Source organism: Schistocerca gregaria, chromosome 11 (assembly GCF_023897955.1).
Source record: "Schistocerca gregaria isolate iqSchGreg1 chromosome 11, iqSchGreg1.2, whole genome shotgun sequence".
Lineage (NCBI taxonomy): Eukaryota > Metazoa > Arthropoda > Insecta > Orthoptera > Acrididae > Schistocerca > Schistocerca gregaria.
The window spans coordinates 140,895,935-140,918,657 of NC_064930.1; the positions used below are offsets into that span (position 1 = coordinate 140,895,935).

A 22,723-nucleotide genomic window follows, 5' to 3' on the forward strand; every position below is an offset into this window, starting at 1 on the left:
GAAGAAAGGGCATCACTTCCTCATTGCAAATGCTTATATAAACATCCTGATTCATAAGCACTGCAAAGTGAATGAGTGGGCCCAGGTCACAGTATGGAAAACCACGCAAAACAACACAAAAACACGTACGGCCACAACTGCTCCCTCTGCGTACTGAGAGTTAAACGCGTCATTGGGCTGTTGGTCCACTCGGCATATCGCACCGTTAGAAAAATGCAACATTGCAATTTGTCGGTACACTCTAAATGCCTCCAATCAGTTGCGAGGAATGTCCGAAAAAGTAACATTTTGGAGAAAGACTTTCCTCAAATCAAAATTTATTTTTACAAGAAAGAACATTTCTTAAACATAGTTGCCATTGTTGTTTAGACATTTGTCATAGTTGTGCTATGCCCTCTTCATAGAAAAATCCCACCAGTGAAGACAGCCACTGTTGAACACCATTTTGTGCATCATTTTCGCTTGTCGAGTTCCGTTCCTCGATACAATACTGTGAAACAATGTAAAAACTTTGGTGCACAATTCAAAACAGAAGACGTGGAATACTCAGTGGAGACACCGTGTCGCTTCACGACAACGCGTGTCTCCATTCTGCCGGTGTCACTATTGGGGGCATTTTGATCGGCTACCGTACAGTCCCAGTCTCGCACATTCTGACTACCACATGTGCTTCTCAAACTTGAAGTGGGATTTAGGAGGAAGGCGCTTTGACAGTGATGATGAAGCAAAAACCAGTGTTTGGCAATGACTGTCTTCACTGGTGGCATTTTTCTGTGTAGAGGGCATAGAGAAATTGATTTCCTGCTACAACAGATGTCTGAACAATGGTGACAACTATGTAGAAAAATTGTTTAAGTATTAAAAAAAAATTGGTTTGAAAAAAAAAAAGTTTTTATGAGTTTGTTTCCAAAATGGTACTTATTTTTCAGACATGCCTCACACTATCCAGTTTCTGTGCTGTTTGGCCCGTAGGAGATGTACAGCTTTATGTACCACTTTGAGCAACGGCCTTTTGTGAGACATCCAACTACAGACATCTTTTGCACAGAGTTCTGTTCACAATACTCACCCAGAAACATGTCAAGTGTTCACAATGCTCACCCAGAAACTTGTCAAGATGGACCTGCATTCACTAACAGCAGCATTTACTGCCAGGTTTGAAACAAACTGTCACTGTCAAGATGTGGACTCTCGTCTCTGATCCCTGTCAGTTGGGATATTTTTACGACCACTTTTATTATGCCAAGTTACAACTGCAAATTGTGCACCATTCCTTGTAGACACGTCAGCGATTTCACACCGATACACCAAAAAACCTGGTGACTTTATACGCAATACTATTTTCAACACATCCGAACACGATAGCTCCTTTCTACCATGTACTTAATTCGACCTGCCTTACCGTGCTGGTACCGTACGACTGACAGGCGCGCATAGGAATTACTTCTCTGCCCTGACTTATGTCAGTATTGGAGAGTCACAACATCGGCTGGTACCAGTTCAATACAATCTACAGTGCTCCAAATTTTGCTCTTTTAGAGATGCGATTAATATTTTGTCTGGCGAGTGTACCCTCAGCGATTAGATGGTACTACACAGCAAGGGCATAACTTTTCACATGTCTGAAGTGGTAACCTGAAAATATGATGCAAGAAAATGGTGATGTAGTATTTGTTGATGTCACTGCGAAGGCAGGATGAGAAGAAATAGTCCCTCGGGCAGCATTTCGGTCGACTTCTGGACGGCTGGGCTCACAGTTCGCTTTCTCTCTGTGGTGTCTGCCGAGTCCCGCCCACACGAGACCGGGCCAGGGGCTGCCGCTAGGTGTCTCTGCGGTTGCCGGTCACGCTGCTTTGACTGCCACGCTGAGCCTCTGTCTGTGTCGTCTGCGGTGTTGTCGTTACTGCGATGCTGCTGTTTCTGCGCTGCTCTCTTTTGAAATGCTATGCCTAATCGTTAGTGGGGGTACTGTGTCTGCGGAAGGAAGCTACTTTCTTATTTATTTAATAAAAAATTGCTAGGCCGCAATTGCCACTTTGCAATCGAGATCTGGGGAACACGAGACAAATTTTGAATTTTTGTTAGTTTTGTCGAGTCACACCTTTATTTCCTGAAATTACTACTACATTTCAAACAAAATACAACCGTCCTACGAGCAGCAATACTGTGTTTGACAATTAATATACTCTTTAACAAACATCTATAACTCTTTTACTATATAATTAAGTATGGTACAAAATGTGTCCCTAAAAATTAAAATGAAATGATCGTACGGCACGTATGGGCCGGGTTATCCCCTTCGGGGTTCAGCCGCTGTATTGCAAGTCATTTTAGTTGACCCCACTTCGGCGACTTGTGTGTCATCGGTGATGAAAATGGACAAACGGCACCCAGTCCCCTGCCGGGAATCGAACCTGGCCCCTCTTGTGTGGTAGGCGGTAACCCTACCGCTGGGCTATGGAGGCGGACGTGTGTCCCTAAAATACAATATGAAGCAAAACAACATGATGATAAAGCCAGAGTGGGATACGTGACCTCAAATCAGAATAAACTCTCTGAATAAACGTAGGCCAGTCGGGGGTCTGTACATTTCTTGAGGAATTTTTGGTGTCAGCTGCAAGGTGGGGTTTCGCTGGAATATGCCATTTGCTGTCCCAGAAGTCGAGGGTACGACAACAGGGTCTAATATTCTCGAATACTGGTGAGCATTCGGCCTCCCTTCAGTGATTATCAAATCAGTCCTGTTGTCATATCCGTTACCTCCCCACACTGTGATTCAAGGATTGGGAGAGGTACAGATATTAAGAGTAACTACTCTCTGTGACCTTTGACCAGGTCGTCTACAGATGCGTTGGCATCGATCCGACAGCCGAGGGCAGAATTGAGACGTGCTGAACACCACAGAATGCCGTGCAGTAACCGATTGACTCTGCTGCCTGTGGTATCGTATTGTCAATAAATGACTCTTGGCAACTGGTGAGCTTAACCCAGTTTCCAGTAATCTCTTCCCGGTGGTTCACGGTGACAGTCTGCCTGTAACCTCTACCCAGATTTCAGCTGTTGTCATCTGCCGATTCAGCTGGGGCTGGAAAAACAAGCTTTTGTGCGGACCTTTGCTCCTATCGGAGCTAGGAGTTTATAGCCCCACAGTGATGCTACTCGTGAGCCAGCTGAACAATCCTATGATCTTCTGGTGATGGAGTCCTCCTGCAAGGACCTGTGCCTACTCTTGTTTCCGCACCCGTGTCCTGTGACCACATCATCGGCAGTCACGTAACTACTGTCTTTGCTATCAGTTGGTACAATGCTCACGTGACCACCGTGCCAGCGATCCAAGTTTAATAAAAAGTGGTACACGTAGCGAAAAAATTCTATTTTTCACTCTGGCTATCTGTTTTGGCCTGTAAGACCATTGTCAGACCGAGGCTCCGTACGATGCGAAGAGCCGGTGCGTCGGGTTGCTGTATAACAACAACCGGTACCTGTGACGAACTGTTCATTTATGTCAGACACCACTCGGTAGCACACGTCGCTCTATATACCAGCTCGTCACATCGTCTGGATCCTCGGTCTGAGGATGGTCTCCGGGCCGAAACTGGTAACCAGAATTAAAAAATAAAAATGTATTGCTATCTGGACTGCTTTTTATTAAAATACCCACCTTTCCCCCACGGCTTTGCCTGTGCCCGTGTTTGGCATCTGTGCTAAACACGTCTCCCCTTCCCCTCTCTCCTGCATCCACCTGCTTCTCCCCCAGTCTCTCAGTTCACCTCATCCTGTGTACTCTGTCTGCCCATCTACTCTGTCTCTTCATCTCCTCCCTCACTCTTTCTCTCTCTCACTCTGATCAACTTCTGTGCCCCTCTCTTATCTTCCTGCCCCATCCCCCTTGCCTTGTCACTCTTTCTGTGTCTCTCCTTCTCCATCTCTTCTTTTTACACCTGCTAACTACCCCTCTGCCCCTTCCACATGCTTCCTGCCTCTCCCCTTCCTCCCCCTCACTGCTCATCTCCTTTCCGGTGCCTGCCAATCTCCTCCTCTTCCTGTAACCTCCCCACTCTCTACCCATCTTCTCCGTCTCTCTCTGCCCGTCTGTCTCCTCTGCCCGCCAACTCCTCGACCCTCTTTCTCTGTATCCATCTCTCTGTCCATTACCTGCTCTGCCCATATTATCCTTCCACCTCTCTCCCTATGCATCTCTTCATCCCTGCGTCATCCTCCCTCTCTACCGATCCATCTTCTCTGCTCCTTCTCTCTGTCCATCCTACCTATTCTCATGTCAATGCTGCCCCCAGCCTTACCTCTCAGCATATCTAGCCCTCGCAAAACAGGCCGATTCTACTACCACAACTCACCTGTCGTGCAGGGAAGCCTACACGTCGGGGGCTGTAAAACTGTTTGTTGCCCCTGCCATGGGATTGCATAGCAAGGCAGATCCGTACAACACAGCTGTCGTCAAACATAGCATATGTTCCCAGAATGAGATTTTCATTCTGCAGCGGAGCGTGCGCTGATATGAAACTTCCTGGCAGATTAAAACTGTGTGCCGGACCGAGACTCGAACTCGGGACCTTTGCTTTTTGCAGGGAAGTGCTCTACCAACTCTACCCAAGCACGACTCACGCCCCGTCCTCACAGCCTTACTTCTGCCAGTACTTTGCAGGAGAGCTTCGGTAAAGTTTGGAAGGTAGGAGACGAGGTACTGGCAGAAGTAAAGCTGTGAGGACGGGGCGTGAGTCGTGCTTACGTAGCTCAGTTGGTAGAGCACTTGCCCACGAAAGGCAAAGGTCCCGAGTTCGAATGTCGGTCCGGCACACAGTTTTAATCTGCCAGGAAGTTTCATAGCTTGTGTTACTGGGGCTGGAAGAAACATGCTTTTGCCCATTTCTATCCCCATAGTGATGATACTCGCTAGGCTTGCTGTTTCTGTGCTAAATTTGGTTGAAATCGATCCAGGGGCTTCGGAGGAAATCACACACACACACACACACACACACACACACACACAGAGAGAGAGATTTAAGTAAGGTTGCTGCTGTTCCTTAATGATGTCACCAATGATTTGACATTTCTCGAGAGTCTGGAAGATGGGGATAAGCTGCACATGCAAATCCACTGGGATGCTGTGTTGCCATCTCCACCTGTAAAGTTACAGTCATGTTAGACACTCCCAACAGCCACAATGTACACTCACCTTTCTTTATCTGCAGGAGTAACTTAATGTTGTGCTGTATTGAAAAGGCTGTCGATCCCCATACTGATGGACGGTTTCTACCAGTTCCACACCAGAAGTTGTCCCATCTTCAGTCACCTTATACAATCAGCAGACATAATGCCCTCACTGCGAGCTTGCCTTCGGCTGTATCTGGTGTCTGACTAAAGCTAACATCGCCCCGCACCCTACCTCGCTCACCCAGCCACGCTCCCACCCGAAGAAGTCGCTCCGTGCCCGGGAACCGACTTCACCTGCTCCGACGGCAGCTGTATTCCGATAGAGCTGGTCTGCGACGGTCGCGCGGACTGCCCGCGCGGTCTGGACGAGTTGGACTGCGATAACGACGTGACGTCGCCGCACCCTACCGTGGAAGATGGAACTGTTACCGGCTTCACTGCAGGTAGGTCAGCGAGATGGCCCCCTGTCCCCGAACCCTGGTCTCCAACATTTTAGCAGATCCTCTACGGTCACGTGGAGCTGGAGAAACCAGTGACGTGTTTGCCTCTTACATAAGCACACTGAAAAAAAAGTGGCCACTCTTCGACAGCCATCACACTAATACTGTGTAACACCACCTCTATTTTTGATAATGCCCTCATTTAGACAAGGACAAGAATCGAAAAGTTTCTTCAGGTATGCTGTGTCTAGCTGGAGCTACCGATTGAAGATCGGGTCGTGTACAGGTACAGAATTTGGGGTATAATGACTGGTACGTCTCACCTGCTTTTACACTTAGCCCCAGACACATATTATGACGGGATGCCTAGGTGAATTAGTGAGGAGCTGAGGTGAGATAAGGTTCCTTAGTGTTAGTCAAGTCAGGAATGTATACTTGCAGCACTCTGATCAGAGCGGCTGCCATCTCGGAATGTGGGAGATCGTGAAGACGTAGAAAGAATGGCAAGATTCGGTTTCCAAAACTGTTGAAGTAAACATCCCGCCATAAACTGAATGAATGGGCCCAAGTCCTGATACAGAAAACATCTCTAAAACATTACAGAACGCCCTCCAGCCGGAACTGCACCCTCCACTGACTGCAGGTTAAACGCCTCGCTGTCCAGTCCGTGCACTCGACACGTCACGTCGCTTGAAAAGTAAAATCGTGACTTATCAGACCACACTACTCTCCTGCAGTCACGTTTAATATTGTGAATAATGCTCGGAATTTATCTCACTGTGATATCAGATATACACCAGAAATCAGCAAAATTTATAGATACTCGTGTTTGCTGTACTGACATTGCAGTGATGGCCCTTCAATCTCCAGCTTAAGCCCTGGTGATGAAGATGTGTTTGGAAATGTTCGGTAGTGAAGTAGAAATGCTATTGAAAAGATGGTAGATAAGAGTTTATTATCGAGTCTCTCGAGTCAAATGTTATTTCCTCAAGATTTTGACAACTACCTCCACCGATCTCGTACTGTAACGTCACCTCCTTTGCGCTTCACTGCTGACACTATAGATGAAGGCGAGTAACACTCTCCAGCCATTTGTCAAACCGAAACCATTCCATCAGTTTGCCACAGGCTATAGCACGATACATCTCCCCCGGTCGTTCATTTCGAGTCGGCCACTCTCGAGTGACGTCGCTCTTTACACTGTATATAGTGTCACTTAGCATCGAGTACAGAAATGTGAGTTATAAGGAGCTGCTCGATGATCGTAACCTGTTCTTTTTAACACCCTACGCACCAGTGATTTCGCCAGCTGAACTGCCGTAGCACTTTGGAGCTCACGAGGGATTCTTTTCACCGATTTCAATTTTTTACAAACACCCTCTAGAGTGCTTGACAGTTCCTGTCCGTCACTAAGTGAAGTCTACTCGAGCTCGGTTTAGCTGTGGCTATACCTTAGTGTTTCTTCAGTCTTAATCAGTGACAGATGACTTGGGCAGCTTTAGAATGGCTGAAATGTCCCTGGTGCATTTGTCACTCAGATGACAACCAATGATAGTCCACATTCAAAGTGACTGAGTTATCCAAACCGACCCATTCGGCTGTTCTTGTTTTGCTGCTGCCAACACAGTACTCCCCGACTCCTTTTATACCAGTCGGTCCACCTGTTGCAACACCTACTCGCGTGACAAAGGATCCGTACACGAAGACTGCAAAGTTGCACAAGTCACACTGATATTCGAGAAAGGTAGTAGGAGTAATACACTAAATTACGGGCCCGTATCATTAACGTCGATATGCGGCAGGATTTCAAAATGTATATTGTGTTCGAATATTTCGATTTACCTAGAGGAGAACGGTCTGTTGGCACACAGCCGGCACGGATGTAGAAAACATCATTCGTGTGAAATGCAACTAGCTCTTTACTCACACGAAATGTTGAGTGCTGTTGATGAGGAATTTCAGATTGATTCTTTATTTCTAGATTTTCAGAAGGCTTTTGACACTGTACCACACAAGTGGCTCGTAATCAAATTGCGTGCTTAAGGAGTATCGTCTCAGTTTTGCAACTTCATTCGTGATTTCCTGTCAGAGGTGTCACAGTTTGTAGTAGTTGACAGAAAATCATTGAGTAAAACAGAAGTGATTTCTGGTGTTACCCGAGGTGATGTTATAGGCCCTTTGCTGTTCTTTATCTATTAAGAGATGTAGGAGACAATCTGAGCAGCAGTCTTAGGTTGTTTGCAAGTGATGCTGTCATTTATCATCTAGTAAACTCATCAGAACATTAAAAAATTGTAAAACAAGTTTGAAATGAAATCTGTATGGTGCAAAAATTGGCAGGTGACCCCAAATAATGAAAAGTGTGAAGTTATCCACACAAATGCTAAAGAGAGTCCGTTAAACTTTGGTTCCATGATAAATCAGCCAAATCCGAAAGCTGTAAATTCAGCTAAATGCCTAGGAATTACAATTATGAACAACTTAAATTGGAAAGAACACATAGAACATGTTGTGCTGAAGGCAAACCAAAGACTGCTTTTTATTGGCAGAACAATTAGGAAATGCAACAGATCTACTAAAGAGACTGCCTACACTGCACTTGTCCGCCCTCTTTTGGAGTACTGCTGCACAGCTCTTGGATCCTTACCAGATAGGATTAACAGAGTACATGGTGGAAGTTCAAAGAAAAGCAGCACATTTTGTATTTTCGCGAAACAGATCAGAGAATGTCACTGACACGATATAGGATTTTGGATGGGCATCATTAAAACAAAGGCAGTTTTCGTTGTGGCGCAATTTTCTCATGAAATTTAAATCACCAATTCTCTCCTCTAAATTCGAAAATGTTTTGTTGATGCTGGCCTATGCATGTAGAAATAATGATCGTAGTAAAATAAGGATAATGTAGATGTAGGTGTCGGTTTTTTTTCTGCACACTGTTTGAGATTGGATAATAGAGAATTATTGTAAAGGTAGTTCGATGAACCCTCTGCCGGGCACTTAAGTGTGATTTTCAGAGTATCCATGTACATTTAGATGTAGATGTTCTGCATTACGTAGTGATGTATGAATACTTTTGAATGGTTAGTGTGAAAGGCATCTACAGCATTGCAGATCATTATGGATTCTCCTTGTTGTACTGTCTAATCAATGTTGAGTAATTCTGAGGTGTTTAGTGTAAGATACATGAACTAAACTCCCACCACCACTGTTCCTTCTTCATTGGAACTTTTGTGGAAGAGTAAGAAGTCATAATAGCTTGATGCTAACACGGAGTCACGGCTGTACACTATAGGGTAAGGCATTCGGATTACTAATTGTGCATTTTTACTGATGACCATTCCATTCTCACGGATTAACCTGACGTCAGACTCAATATACATTTATCTCAGGCACATGAAGTGAATACTCCATCCACTTACAAATAGCTACTGGTTTCTCTAGCAACCTGTTGACCACATTGTTTTCCTGTCCCATCCACAATGTTGCTAGCCGCTCAACAGCAAAGCTTGATGCATTCAGTGTGTTGCAGGCATTGCACTTTTATTTACATTTTTGCTGGGTGTCTCTGTTGTGCTGTGAGCCATTTCTTTTTATTAGCATTGCGTGTTGTGTGATTTCTATTGCAAACAAACCATATTAATATCTGCTATAATGCTTTAAATCATGAAATAAACTATTGTTAATAATGTACTGCTTCATTAGTATGTGACACGGATACTGGTAATTTTGGTTACTGTCAAATTACTTACCCTTATATGATTAATTGATATGGTGAGGAAAAATCTTTTCCATAAGCAGATACATCTGTGCCATTGGGTCTTTTTTTTATAGACTTTGACTGTCTCGATAGTCCAAAATATGATACAGACCTGTAATTGTACCAGGTTTCTGATTTTGGTGGCACTGGTATATAATGTATGAGATCATTCCAGCAGATATTATGGCCCGGTATTCTCTCAATTGCTAATAGACACCAATGGCCTTAATCTGTTTTCAAAGTGTCATTCAAAATTTTATTATTGTTATGTTTTAGGCTTTTCTGGTGCAGTAAATAGCTTTGATTTCCAGGCATTGTGTAGGATGATATAACTGAATTTTAGGGATTTGTGACAAATCAAAGAGACTGTCTTCATAGTGCAACGATGTTGACTATGCAAGTCTCCAAGAGAGGGCTGTTTGCTGTGGAAATGTATGGAGCATGATGTTTTGAAAAATGATTTAATTTTGGAACCTATCTGACAGAATAAACTTGCCCAAAACATCAGAAGGTTCAAAATAATGGACTCTTTAGTCATCTTCTTGCATTCCCCTATCTGCTCCATGTGATTTTTAGCACAGCCAGTGCCAATTTGTATGGTTCACTTTAGGTGATATTCAGTGTGTATGTTGGTTGTCAGATGTGTAGATGTGGACACCCCTGTTGATTAGAGGTGAGGTGTTCATTGTCCTCCATGCAAATTCGATTTTGTGTCGAAATTTGCCAGTCTTGGACAAAATAGTTCCAACAGCACATCCATATCGCCTGGCTGCTTACATGCTTTCACAAGTGCATATCAAATTACAAGCACTGTCATTATCATTGAGGATGAACAGATGCTTGGTCAAACTGTTGTCAGATTTTACTAACGCTATCGGATGTGACACCTGAAAATTTCAGCAAAAATATTTGATCAGGGTAATTACTGAATGAAATGCTACATTCAAAACAAAAAAAAGAAGTATTTGCTTAAATGGGCTAGACTTTTCCATGGCTGACAAATAACATACAGATGGTGTGTGGCTGATAATTTGTATATAATTTTTTAAAAATAATATTAATTCCTAATTTAACATGTACATAATGTCCCAGTTACATGACAGGTAGCAAAAACTTGAAAGAGGAATAAGTTCACTCTGAATGTGTGTGTGTTTATTTTTATCTTCATAAAATATACCATTTTTTGATCTTTTTGAGATCAAACTTTTCAAAATTTATTTCCAGCAGAGCATTCTGTTACATGTTTAACGTGTTCCTTGAAGATGAGGTACATGCAGATCTGCTTCAGCTATTTGCTGTCTGATGCAATGTTGGTTACATCAACTATACTCTGTACTTTCTATAATAATGATGATTTATTTCAGATTGCTCAAGGATTTTCAGTGTAAGAATGTTGTGTGGTGGTGGAAGAGATTAACATCATACAATTAATTGTGTTATGTAATATTTCAGGTGCAATCTGACAGTAAGCCAGAAATATAGACACAGGAGTCACCTCTAATTCTGGCTATTCTGCAGTTTCTCATCGACATTACTGTTAAAAGGACTTGTTCGGTGTAACTAATTAGGAATTCTTTTAAATTTAATTTTGAGAACATTTCAGGGTAAGAGCTGCTTTGACAGTAGGTTCACGAAATAGATGCGCAGAAGATGAATCTTGCCCCCCCCCCCATGCCTGGCTGATGACATACCAACTTCAGATGTTGTAGGTAAAAGTGGGGCAAAGATTTTCAAAATTTGTCTTATGATGTATGAGATGGCAATGTATATAACTGTGTTGTCATACATAATACTTATATAATGTGAGACCTATCTTATGTTAATACCCCTTTTTGTTCTCACGTATTTCTCTCTTGTTTGCATGAAACTTTGTCTACACAACTTCTGGTGTAATGTTTGTGTGTGTGTGTGTGTGTGTGTGTGTGTGTGTGTGTGTACTACAGTCAATTTTAAAACCATTTCAATATCTTTTCAGATAACACTATCTGAATTTATTGCTAATTATTTAGGAACAGTGAGTACCGAGCAAGTGGGTAGCTCGAAACTGTAATCCGTATGTACACCTTTTGTCTCAAAAACAGCAACTATTCAATTGAACTTCTGTTTATAAACTGCTGGCCATTAAAATTGCAGCACCCGGATGTGACATCAAATAACAAAATTTTGTTTATTGTGGATGTACAGTAGCTTAGGAAGAATGCACACCGAAATGTGTAGGTGATTTCGGGGTGTAGAGGGTGTGAAATTTAGCAGACAGAGCTGTCGCTTCCTCTGGGAGCGACAAAGGCTGTGACCTGGCTGGCACCGAGTAGAACTGAGCTAGGATGACAAATACAGGTGCGTCATTCGAGGCTGCTTCATCTCCGTGCCACCTATCGTAGCGATTGGCGAATGGCGCCGTTCCGGTCTCTCGTCAACCCGTGGCCGGGTGTTTCCAGTGAGTAAGAGATTTGGAGAGTGGGCCGGCCACGGCAAACACCGAACTCCCACTCTGTCGAGGCGGGTAAGGACACCACAGGAGGTGTGCGGTGTCGTGTTATCGTGTTGAAAGATCGTACTGGGACGTCGATGACAGGGCACAGCTACCAGCCTTAACATGTCAGAAATGTAATGGCTACTATATAGAAAGGTGGACCCAAAAGTAACCGGAATCGTAATGCTGCACGTTGTGTACTTGTAGTAGCAGGTTCCACCGCCAGAGGGTTGTAGTAGGAGCTCTGCTTGAGTCATTCTGCCTCGTGGCGTCACCCAACAGTGAGAAGTGTGGTTTCTTTGGCAGTTCTTCGAGTGTGCGTACAGTGCAGACGTGACACGAGAAAATGGCTAGTTCTTACGAACAACGTGCGGCAGTGAAGTTTTGTTTCTTGCTTGGCAAGAGCACAGCAGAAACTGTTGCAATGATTCGGACAGCGTACAAAGACTGTGCTCTTAGTAAGACGCAAGTGTACAAATGGTTTAAAAAGGGAGAAATGGTGGTTGAAGATCAGCCCCGTTCCGTTTGACCTTCAACTGCTCGAAGCGAAGACATCGTTGACAAAATCTGTGATCTCATCAGCGATGATCGATGCGGGACAATCGATCCTCTCGAGAACTTGTCCGGGTTGTCCTGCAGCTCAATTCGGCACATCTTGACCATCGATTTGTGGATGCGAAGAGTGGCAGTAAAATTCGTGCCGCAGCTTCTTACCGGAGATCAAAGGGATCATCACCTGTCTCAAAATGAAGGACGCATTCGAAGATGATCCACGTTTTTTCGAGAAAATCATTCAGTCATGGTGCTATGGGTACAATCCGGAAAGTAAACAACAGTCATCACAATGGAAGTCACCTGGCTCACCTCGACCAAAAAATGCTCGACAAGTGAAATCGAATGTAAAAATGATGTTCATCTGTTTGCGTTTTTATTTTTTTACATCAAAGGGACACTTAATTTGTCCCTGAAAACCAGACAGTAAACCAAGAATTCTATTTGGAGGTTATGAAACGGAATGTGCTGGTAGATGTTACTCTTTCGTACAAAAGGCATTACACGATCTTCTCACTAACATCCACCATTTAAATTTGATTTGCGAACTAGAAATTTGCTGTGAAATCGTGTCTTATATACAGAATGCAGATGGCGTTACTCCTAATTGCTTTTCTCCGGTTACACTTAAATGCCGATCGTTAACATGCGTGAGGATGTTATGCACTTGTGGTGGCTTGCTTTCTTAAAAATGAACATCGAATTTATTTAAAGTACAGGGTTATTCTAAATAATGGACACATTTTCAAAACTTCATGTTTATTCAAGTACAAATCCAAAATCGACAAGCTTTATACCGATGAGAAGAGGAAGTTTCGAAGTTTTTTTCATAATTTTTGATATTAATTTAATAAATTAATAATTTGTAATTAATTAATTTTTAATAATTGTTTAATAATGAGAAATGTGGTAAATGTTAGAAATGTTCAATGTGGCCACCGTTGGCTGCACAGCAAACATTGACGTGATAGCCAAACTCGTCCCACATACACGAAAGCATATCTGCTGTTACTGAATCTGTGGCAGCAGTGATCCGGTTCTGCAGATCATTCAGAGTGGTCAGTAGAAGCGGGACTTAAACAGTGTCCTTCACATAATCCCGTAAGAAGTAATCGCAGGGTGTGAGATCAGGAAATCTCAGTGATCAGAAGTGCAGAGCCAGGTCAAAAATGGTTCAAATGGCTCTAAGTACTAAGGGATTTAACATCTGAGATCATCAGTCTTCTAGACTAACCTAAGGACTTCACACACATCCGTGCCCGAGGCAGGATTCGAACCTGCGACCGTAGCAGCAGTTCGGTTCCGGACTGAAGTGCCTAGAACCGCTCAGCCACAGCAGCCGGCAGAGCCAGGTCCTCGAGTTCTCTGCGGGAAGGGAGTCATTCAAAAACCCTGGTACATCACAGTTCCAATGGGACGGAGCTCCATCCTGTTGGAAAATGAAGTCGTGGGAACCTTCCATAACTTAAGGCAACAGCCATTTTCGCAACATGTCCAGGAATGTGATTCTCGTTACAGTTCTTTCTGCAAAGAAAACTGGTCCATAAACCTTCGTACAGGATAGGCACAGAACACATTGATCTGTGGCAACTCTTTCATGTTGCAATGGTGAATGTGGGTTTTCCGAACCCCATGTGCGAACATTGTGTCTGTTGACTTTTCCACTGAAGTGGAATGTCGCTTCATTGCTAAAAAATAAATGCTATAGAAATGCATCATCCTCCATCTTCGCTAGTACATAACCACAAAATGCGAGATACTTCTCTTTGTCATTGAGGTTCAAAGCCTGCACAAGTTGTCATCGGTAGGGCTTGTACAGTAATCAATAGGGTTTCTTTAGCAAACACCATCTCAAAACCTTCCATACAGTTGGTTGGGTTATTCCAAGTTCTTGACTGGCTCTATTGTAGACTTACTGGGACTGCACACAAAAATTTCTCGGAAGTGTCAGACATCATCCTCTCGTGCAAGCGGTCCGCCTGTGCTTTTTCCTTTGCACACAATTCCAGTCTGTTTAAATTGCTTAAACCAATGGCTAATGCTTCTTGCAAGTCGGTGATCGAATACCGCTGCACTTCAATTTGTAACTCACTTTTCGCGAACTCAATAATGGAGGAAACCTTGTGCTCCAAGTCAACATCTCATTCGCAACTGACAGTGAAATGGAATGATGACCCTATTGCCGTGCGGACTCTACCGGCTGTTTCTGACACCTCCTGCCTGCCGCCAAAAACTTTGAAATTTCTTCGTTTCATTGTTATAGAGCTTGTTCATTTTGGATTTGTACTCGAATACAAACAAATTTTTGAAAATGGGCCCATCATTTTGAACAATCCTGAGTATCAAGACTGTCTCCAGTTCCGAGCTTCAAAGTCGAGTAATTTGTGTTATGTATTGAGTAAACCACAACAATAAGGGGGCAAGAATAAAAAATTTGGTGGAAAATTTAAGTTACTGGCCTAAACATAATAATAATAATAGCAGATGACAGCCTTAAGAAAAATTTTCCATCACTCCAGGTGACACAAACCAGCTGTGAATACAAAATGTTGAAACAAGGAATGAAAGTTAATCTCAGCATCATACACTTTCATATCAGTTAATTCCGTAAGATAAACCACTGCTCGCTAAACTGAAAATTTAATATATTCTTCCAGTAATATTGCACTGCTGGGAAAAAAATGCAACACCCTAAAGAAGTGTGCTTAGTGACACCAGGGTGTAATATGTGCATAGTGAGAGGTTGTAGTGTTAGTCAGTCATTTGTCTGGGTCATCAGCAGAGAGACAACACTCAGCAGACCTGTGTGTATGACCTCTGTTCTGAGTCTGCACGCAGTGGCTGTGCTGAGTTCAGAGCTGAACAGTATCGGCACCATTCATTCTAGGGTACAAGCGTGCCCCACCGGTGAGTACGTACTCCGTATGTCCAGCTTTCCAGAGAAGGTTGCGGGACCTCGGCTGTTCAGTACAGAATGTCAAATCGAACACGTTTCAGCTGTCTACATTTCGAGATTGTTATTTTATTGGACTACCAGTTCAGGCAATATATTATACATATTAAAAAACTAGAAACCTGCCTCGATTGCGAAAAAAGCACCTAGTGTTAACCTAGGTTTCGGCGTAGATAACTACACCTTCTTCAGAACAATAAAAGCCACAAGTGCCGAAGAAGAGCTTTGTCAATGATTAAAAGAACACCACGGCTGTACATTTATAAACGAAAAAAAGGAAAACACAAACAGTACACATGTACAAAGTCAAAACCACTAGTTAGTGGTGTACGCTCCACCTCACACCGGCCTATGTTCGATGGGCCGTGATCCGCCATAAACTGCAGCTACAGTACAGGGTTACATCAGCAGTTAGAGTTACATTCTCAGCAAGCACGCCAAGTCCTTTCGTCCGTACGTGTATTTTTTCGTCATTACTAACTTTACGACAGGAGCGGGTATACAATGTAAACGGCATATTACTATATACGTAACTAGGTCTAGACTGGGACTTAGCATGTATTCCACAATGCCAGGACTTGTAAGCGATGACATCTCTGTCGGCGAATGATTCGCCAGGTAGAGACGCATTCTCACATCGGACTATAGCTAGAGTAAACCGTCCACTTCCAGTACTCCCTGTGCCAGCATCAAGACTCAAATGAACTCGACAACCACGGAAAAAAATTGGTCCATTCAATATCACACTTTGTGCAGTTCTTTGGACTGCAGTTCGTGGCCCGTCGAACACAGGCCGGTGTGAGGTGGAGGTTACACCATTAAATTAAGTAGTGGTTTTGACTTTGTACATGTGTACTGTTTGTGTTTTCCTTTTTTGGTTTATAAATGTATAGCTATAGTGTTCTTTTAATCATTGACAAAGGTCTTGTTACGCACTTGTGGGTTTTATTGTTCTGAAGAAGGTCTAGTTACCTACGCCAAAACCTAGGTTAACACTAGGTGCTTTTTTCGCAATCGAGGCGGGTTTCTAGTTTTCTAATATATTAACCAACGATTGCTAACGTGCTGCGATGTTGAAGGTTCTTAAATATTATCGCTGTTTTCAAAAATCTGCGGATACCAGTCTCTGACTGCTGGCACCTATTTTGACCAAAACCGAGGTCGGAATTTTCCTACACGTCGGTCAGGGGGCCTGAACGTGGCGTAATATATTGGTAGCCCATCAATATAACAATCTGGAAATTTAGATGGCTGAAAGGTGTTTGATGTGACATTCAGTATATACTCCTCTGGAACAACTTCAGCCAATAGAACGGCATCACATTGTGGGCCTGTGGGAAGCTAGATGGACGTATCAGTGGATTGCTGCACCGAGTTGGGCTCAATGTATATTGGTGGTGTCTCACATCTATCAGATAAAAATATGGTATTTCAGTCTTTGATCGCTACTTTTTTATTTTTGATGACCAGTTTCAGGCTAGCTGCTCATCTTCAGATCATATATTTCAGTGTCAGAGTAACTTGTCAGTACAGAACAATCGGTTTGCTGTCATAACTTTCGTTTTCGGACGATGTTCGGCCAGCCACTGCTGCTCGCACAATACGTCCGTCTCGACACGTGTCTGTACTGAGTGGACAACTTTCAGCCATCTAAATTTCCAGATTGTTATTTTGATGGGCTACCAGTTTCGGCAATATATTACGCCACTTCAGGCCCCCTGATTGACGTGTAGGAAAGTTATGACAGTGAACCGATAGTTCTGTACTGACAAGTTATTCTGTAACTGCAATATATGATCTGAAGATGGGCAGCTAGCCAGAAACCGGTCAATGAAAATAAAAAAGTAGTGATCGAAGACTGTTATCTAATGAATGATTGCGGAAATCCCATTAAGACAATAATGTGTAGTTTTGATTAACTCCTATCAGAAGTGGTCTGTAGAATGTTGCCACACCTCTAGACCGAGTTCTGGACGTCCGCTCAGTACAGACACGTGTCGAGACGGACGTATTGTGCAACCAGCAGTGGCTGGCCGAACATCGTCTGAAAACGAAATCCCGTGACATGTTGCAAGTGCCGTTGAGAACCGTTGGGAATGGTCTGCTTGCACCAGGACAAAGATCACGTGTGCCTCTGGCTAGGCTATCACTGACACCGTGACACTGCTGAGCGAGCTGGTGTCATGGGAGAGTTGACTGGAGAGTGGAATGGTGATCTGTTGTCTTCAGTGATGAGAGTAGGTTCTGTCTGTTTGCGAGTGATGGACTTCCATTTCTGTGACATAGACCTGTCGAGCTGTCTATACGGTTACAATTCGCAGTCACGTATGTGGTTTCTGCAGGGTAAAGTAACCACTTCACAATCTGTTATCCACTTGCTGCTGCCATTTCTGTGACAGGAAGTTGGTGTCTTTTTACAGCAGAATAGTGCACATCTGTGTACATTTGCTGCAGTGCAACACGCTCTTTGTGATGTACAACTACTCCCTGGCTGCCAAGATCATCATATCTATCATGAACTGAACACGTGTGGGACACGATGAAGTGGGAACTTACTCATTCTCCAGGGTCTGCTAGAACCATTACCGAACTACAACAAAAGGTGAAAGATGCTTAGAACAGTTGATTGCAGGATGTCGTCTGACATCTTTATGATTGTTCACATGTAAAGATAAATGCTTGTGTTGCCACCGGAAGGTGTATTGTTGTGACTGGTTGTGCATGCCTTTGAGACAAGATTGTCATGTCTTTGAGGATGTTGCATTTGTTTTTTCTGGCAGTGTATAAATTAGTCTGTCGGAAATGAATAGAGTGCAAACACAATTGCATACTTGTGTCGATTCCACCGAGATAGAGGCTGGTTGTTGTTTGTGTACTACTTAGACTGTTGTCCCGTACCTTCACCGCATTTATACGAGTGTCGCAGGTACTGTATTTCGTGGAACACGGAGGTGCGCAGCAGTTCTGAACTTCTTAGAAAGTGAGCATGAAACAGACTTTTTCCAAAATTATTAATAATAGAACTTTTCCCTCTCTTTTGACCCTTCTCCCATCACTCAGCAACAGTCTGAATTTCATTACCGCTTCCTCACATTTGAAGTTCATATTTTAGCTGGAAATTGAAACAAATGCATGTAACTGGACCATTCCACACTTAATGCTGATACAACATTGTCAGATGCCACCTCCACGGTGTCACGAATTTTAATGACCAGCAGTGTAATTTGGCGTAAGAACTGCCCTGCCTCCTTCGCTCCGCTCCTTACCCGGACCTACGATTACGTCGACCGTCAGGTGCGATCTGCTGTCGCCAGTGGCAGTCGTACGGCGATCGTCCCGTAGCTCTCTGCCGAGTGTTCTAAATGTCTGACTCGTCCCCTGTGACGACTGTGACAGCACCGCCCGGCACCAGACGCGGCAACTGCAAGCCCTGGGAGTTCCAGTGCCGCAACGGGACCTGCATCGACATCCAGAAGTGCTGCAACAAGGAGAAGGGCTGTCCGCCCGGCACCGTGCGCTGCGTCTGCTCCGAATCCGGTTCGTCGCCTCTTACAGCCCCTCTAACTAGGTGTACACACTTCCAATTTATATCTCAGGTTTTCTCGGCACCACTGATCGGCATTGTACACGTGCGTGTTCTGCCGAGTTTGTATCTCCATTTTATTCCAAAATTTGGCGATTGTCCTGACCGTCTCCTACTGGTGCTGCGAGTTCCAGTGTCAGGTGTACTAGTTGCCGGACTCCGACCTGACTGTCAACTGTTGTCGGTATCGTGGATTGTGACTTTTACTCCCGATGACTGTACACCCTGTGCGGGCTCTTTTGTTTTGCGGAGCTCTTACTGGTATTTTGTGGAACGGAAACTGCCCTCGTAGCCAAACAGTTAGTGTTGCTGCCTTTGGTGAGGAAGGACCCAGGTTCAGTTTTTGTTACCTCATCAGATTTTTCTGAGGTAGAGAGTTCTGAACACAGTCAACTCAGCCTCGCAAGGCCAACTGTGTTGCTGCTCGGATAAAGAAGAGATGGCATCAGCGGGATGCGTCTGCCGGCAGTTGCGGCTGGAGGTACCGGCGACGTGCTGGCCGCGTGTCCGACGATCGTAGGCTGCTCTTCACAATGCACTGTGGGCAACAATCGGCCAGTTGGAATGGGCCCGAAGCCTAATTCCTGACCAGTGTTTACATTTACAGACATATTATCTCAGCATTTCCCAGCTCTGGCGGATGTGACGACTTGCGAGATCTCAATAATAATTTGAGTTCCGGACCGTGAGCATTCCTCAAATTGAACCTCCGTCTCTGTTTATTAGGTTTTCCGATGTCTTTTATCTCGAGAGAGACGTTAATTACACTGTCACAAAAACTTGGCATTTGCACCCCAGTAGTGGGCTCATCATATTTCACTTCAGTTATATTTGCAGCAGAACCATCACCGTTCATCACAAAGAAATTCAGTGGTGAATGCTATTTGGTCTGCACAGTTCGAACACTTCCAGACAGACAGAGCCTCGCTGAAGAATACGGCACTTACAAATAGTGTTCTAAGTGAATGGGTTCTCGGGTGGATAAACTGAGGGAGCATTCCAGTGGAAATCGAGAGCCCCTGAGAAAGAGCTCGAGACTAAGACAGGGAAAGATAATCACTCATCTGTCTTCTTCTGGCCCTGCTTTGTTTCTTGTTGTCAGAGGTAAAAAGTCTTCTTCGTAATGTTAAAAAGACAATCTAGGTATCTGAAAGCTGGGTGTGTACTCGATTTCACACAAATGTTGTTTATCTTACATGGAGCAGATTATCAAAACAGTGAGAGACACGAGGAACATCAGCGACACACCTGACTACAACAACTGACCAAATCAGCTGTTGCCGAGGACATGTTGTCGAAAAAGGTGACAACGTATTCGTGCAGGAGGTATTAGTCTTCAAAACTAGAAAGAAACTTCCTGAAATAATACATCTGGAGACCTGTTCAGATGTGGGCCAGTTTTTCACCTGATTCCCACGTGTCTGTTATGTAGAAGCAACACTATAGGCAGAGCTGCATGTGGTTACCACTCATCCTGAAACAATCTTCGGCCCTTCTTCACACTGAGTCACACTCTCTTTCAAACACATCTGTCTTCATTCAAATTGCATCACACACATTTGTCATGCATTCGTGTAACTTCACGTAATGTCCCTGTAGCCAGATACACAACAGATTAATGTTCAATGAACAGGGAGGCCATGTGACCTGACCACGAAATGTCACGATGACGTACTGTCGCACGACCTGTAGAAAATGAAGCAGTCCCCCATCACACACAAACTGCAGTCATCATCTTTCTGGAAGGGTAACTCCATCCAATAGCCCCGGAAACTCTTTGTGTAGAAATTAGTGATATACTGCACCTATTAATCTGTTTGGTAAAGTAAGGGGCCTCGCGAGTCTGTCACCGACAATTGCTACCCGTATGCTGATACTGAAGCAATCCTCGTGATTCCTCAAAAGTTTGCATCTGATCACAAGTAAATATTGTGGTACTTTATTATACAATTTTTTGTGTATCCTGCCTACACCATTGTTTACTACACATTACCTGCCACAAGTGAAATGGCCCATATCTGAACAAGTATTTGTTTCCGGATATGATTATAGCAACGTTTTATAATTTTAGTCAGTACTTCATCCTATATGAATATATGACACCTTTTGTCGCATAATTAAGCTCTCTGTCGAACTATGTTTGAAAACTTAATAAAGAGGGACGGAGGTTTTTATTTAAACAAGGCTTGGGGCTGACACTCAGTTTCTTAATATCTTGCCGGCTGTCAAATCTACCGTCCACGTAGTGCAGAGAGCGTTGTCTGTTTCACGGAATATCAGTGTGGTTTTTGAAAAGCAAAAGAGCATTAAAAGCTTTAGTGGGCATCAGGAATCAAAATAGCAATTACCTGTAAACAACACCAAGAGAGTAGCAAATAGTTCAGTCAGGCTGAGTCCAGAGGCAACAAATACTCCTAGCAACGAAACTCGCAGCATCTGAAGCAGACAACTGGGTCAGTCGTTGAGTATTGTGCATAAAATGAAAATATAAATTCAGCTGAGTACCGGAAGTACACTTTAATACAAAAAAAAAAAAAATTGCGAACCGTGAAGGAATTATCCGAATGGGACAGAAATCAGTAGATGCAATGTGATGTACATGTACAGACAAACAAATGGTTACAATTTCAGAAAAATTGGATGAGTTAATTAAGAGAAAGAGCTTAACAGATTAAGCGAGTCAATAATGCCTTTGACGAAGAATCAAACAATGGAAAATACAGGATGTAATGTAACAATATTATTAAAATAGAAAGACTGTCATAAGCAAGGCCTTCATCATGACAGACACACGCACACACATAAACGCAACTCACACATACATGACTTAATGTCTGTCAACTGAAGCCACAGTTGTGTGTGTGTGTGTGTGTGTGTGTGTGTGTGTGTGTGTGTGTGTGTGTGTGTGCGTGTGTATGTGCGTGCGTGTGTGTCCATCGTCTGTTTTTACAAAGGGCCGAAAGCTCACTTGTGACAGTTTTTCTATTGTGCCTATCTGTAACTCAGCTCTGCTATATGGATATGGTGAGTGGTAACTTGCCTTTTCATAATAATGCCTTTGGTCGTTATACAACCAGCTATGTGGTTTGATGTTGATTGATAGAATTGTTAGATGCCCTCCTGAGGGATATTGTATCAAATTCTGTCCAGTTGGTGCATTAGATCGACAGAATCCCAAGATTGTTTGAGGGCCATGTACGTAATGCGTCAAATGTTCTCTGTTGCGGAGACATCTGATGACTTTGCTGGCCAAGGAAGGGTTTAGGAAGCACAAAAATAAGCATTAGAAACTCTCGCTGAAGTGTAAGCCCGGGATGGCTTCCCGTGTAAGGCGGCATAATGGGGCGTAGAATATAGTCAACGTACTGCTGTGCTCTAAGGGTGCTGCAGATGATAATCAAAGGGGTCCAGCTACGAAAATAAATCTGTACCCCAGATGATCACTTACAGTCATTGGGCTATATGGCAGACGACAATCCAGTTGGTATTTCCACTGCTGTCTGTGGCATCACCTGACACATCTTAATCGGTTAGTTCAAAGTGGGTCTCCTTGACGACATTCTATGGCCCATTTTGTTGCTTGTGGCACTCTATCCTGGGCTTACATCCAACAAAATATTGCGTGCCCACACAGGGCAAATGTTTCTACTGCTCATCTCCGTGCCTGCTAAAGCCTATCTCAGCCAATGAGGTCACCAGATCTCTCCCCAATTGAGAAAGTATGGAACATTATGGGCAGGGACCTCCAACCAGGTCAGGATTTTGATGATCTGATGTGCCAAGTGGACAG

The 22,723-nt window shown here is 43.7% G+C and overlaps 1 protein-coding gene across 49 annotated transcripts in view; it reads left to right on the top strand.

Annotated features, from left to right (window-relative positions):
• The window catches only part of LOC126295245 (basement membrane-specific heparan sulfate proteoglycan core protein), a 1,297,357-nt gene that overhangs the window by 982,947 nt on the left and 291,687 nt on the right, over positions 1–22,723 (top strand). For 32 of the 49 annotated variants that reach the window (XM_049987617.1, XM_049987624.1, XM_049987622.1 and 29 more), the window contains one exon: positions 5,418–5,615. The exons of the other annotated variants lie outside the window; for them this stretch is intronic. In XM_049987617.1, the coding sequence (XP_049843574.1) occupies positions 5,418–5,615 (198 nt within the window). The remainder of the gene's footprint in view (positions 1–5,417; positions 5,616–22,723) is intronic. 49 annotated transcript variants of the gene reach the window in all.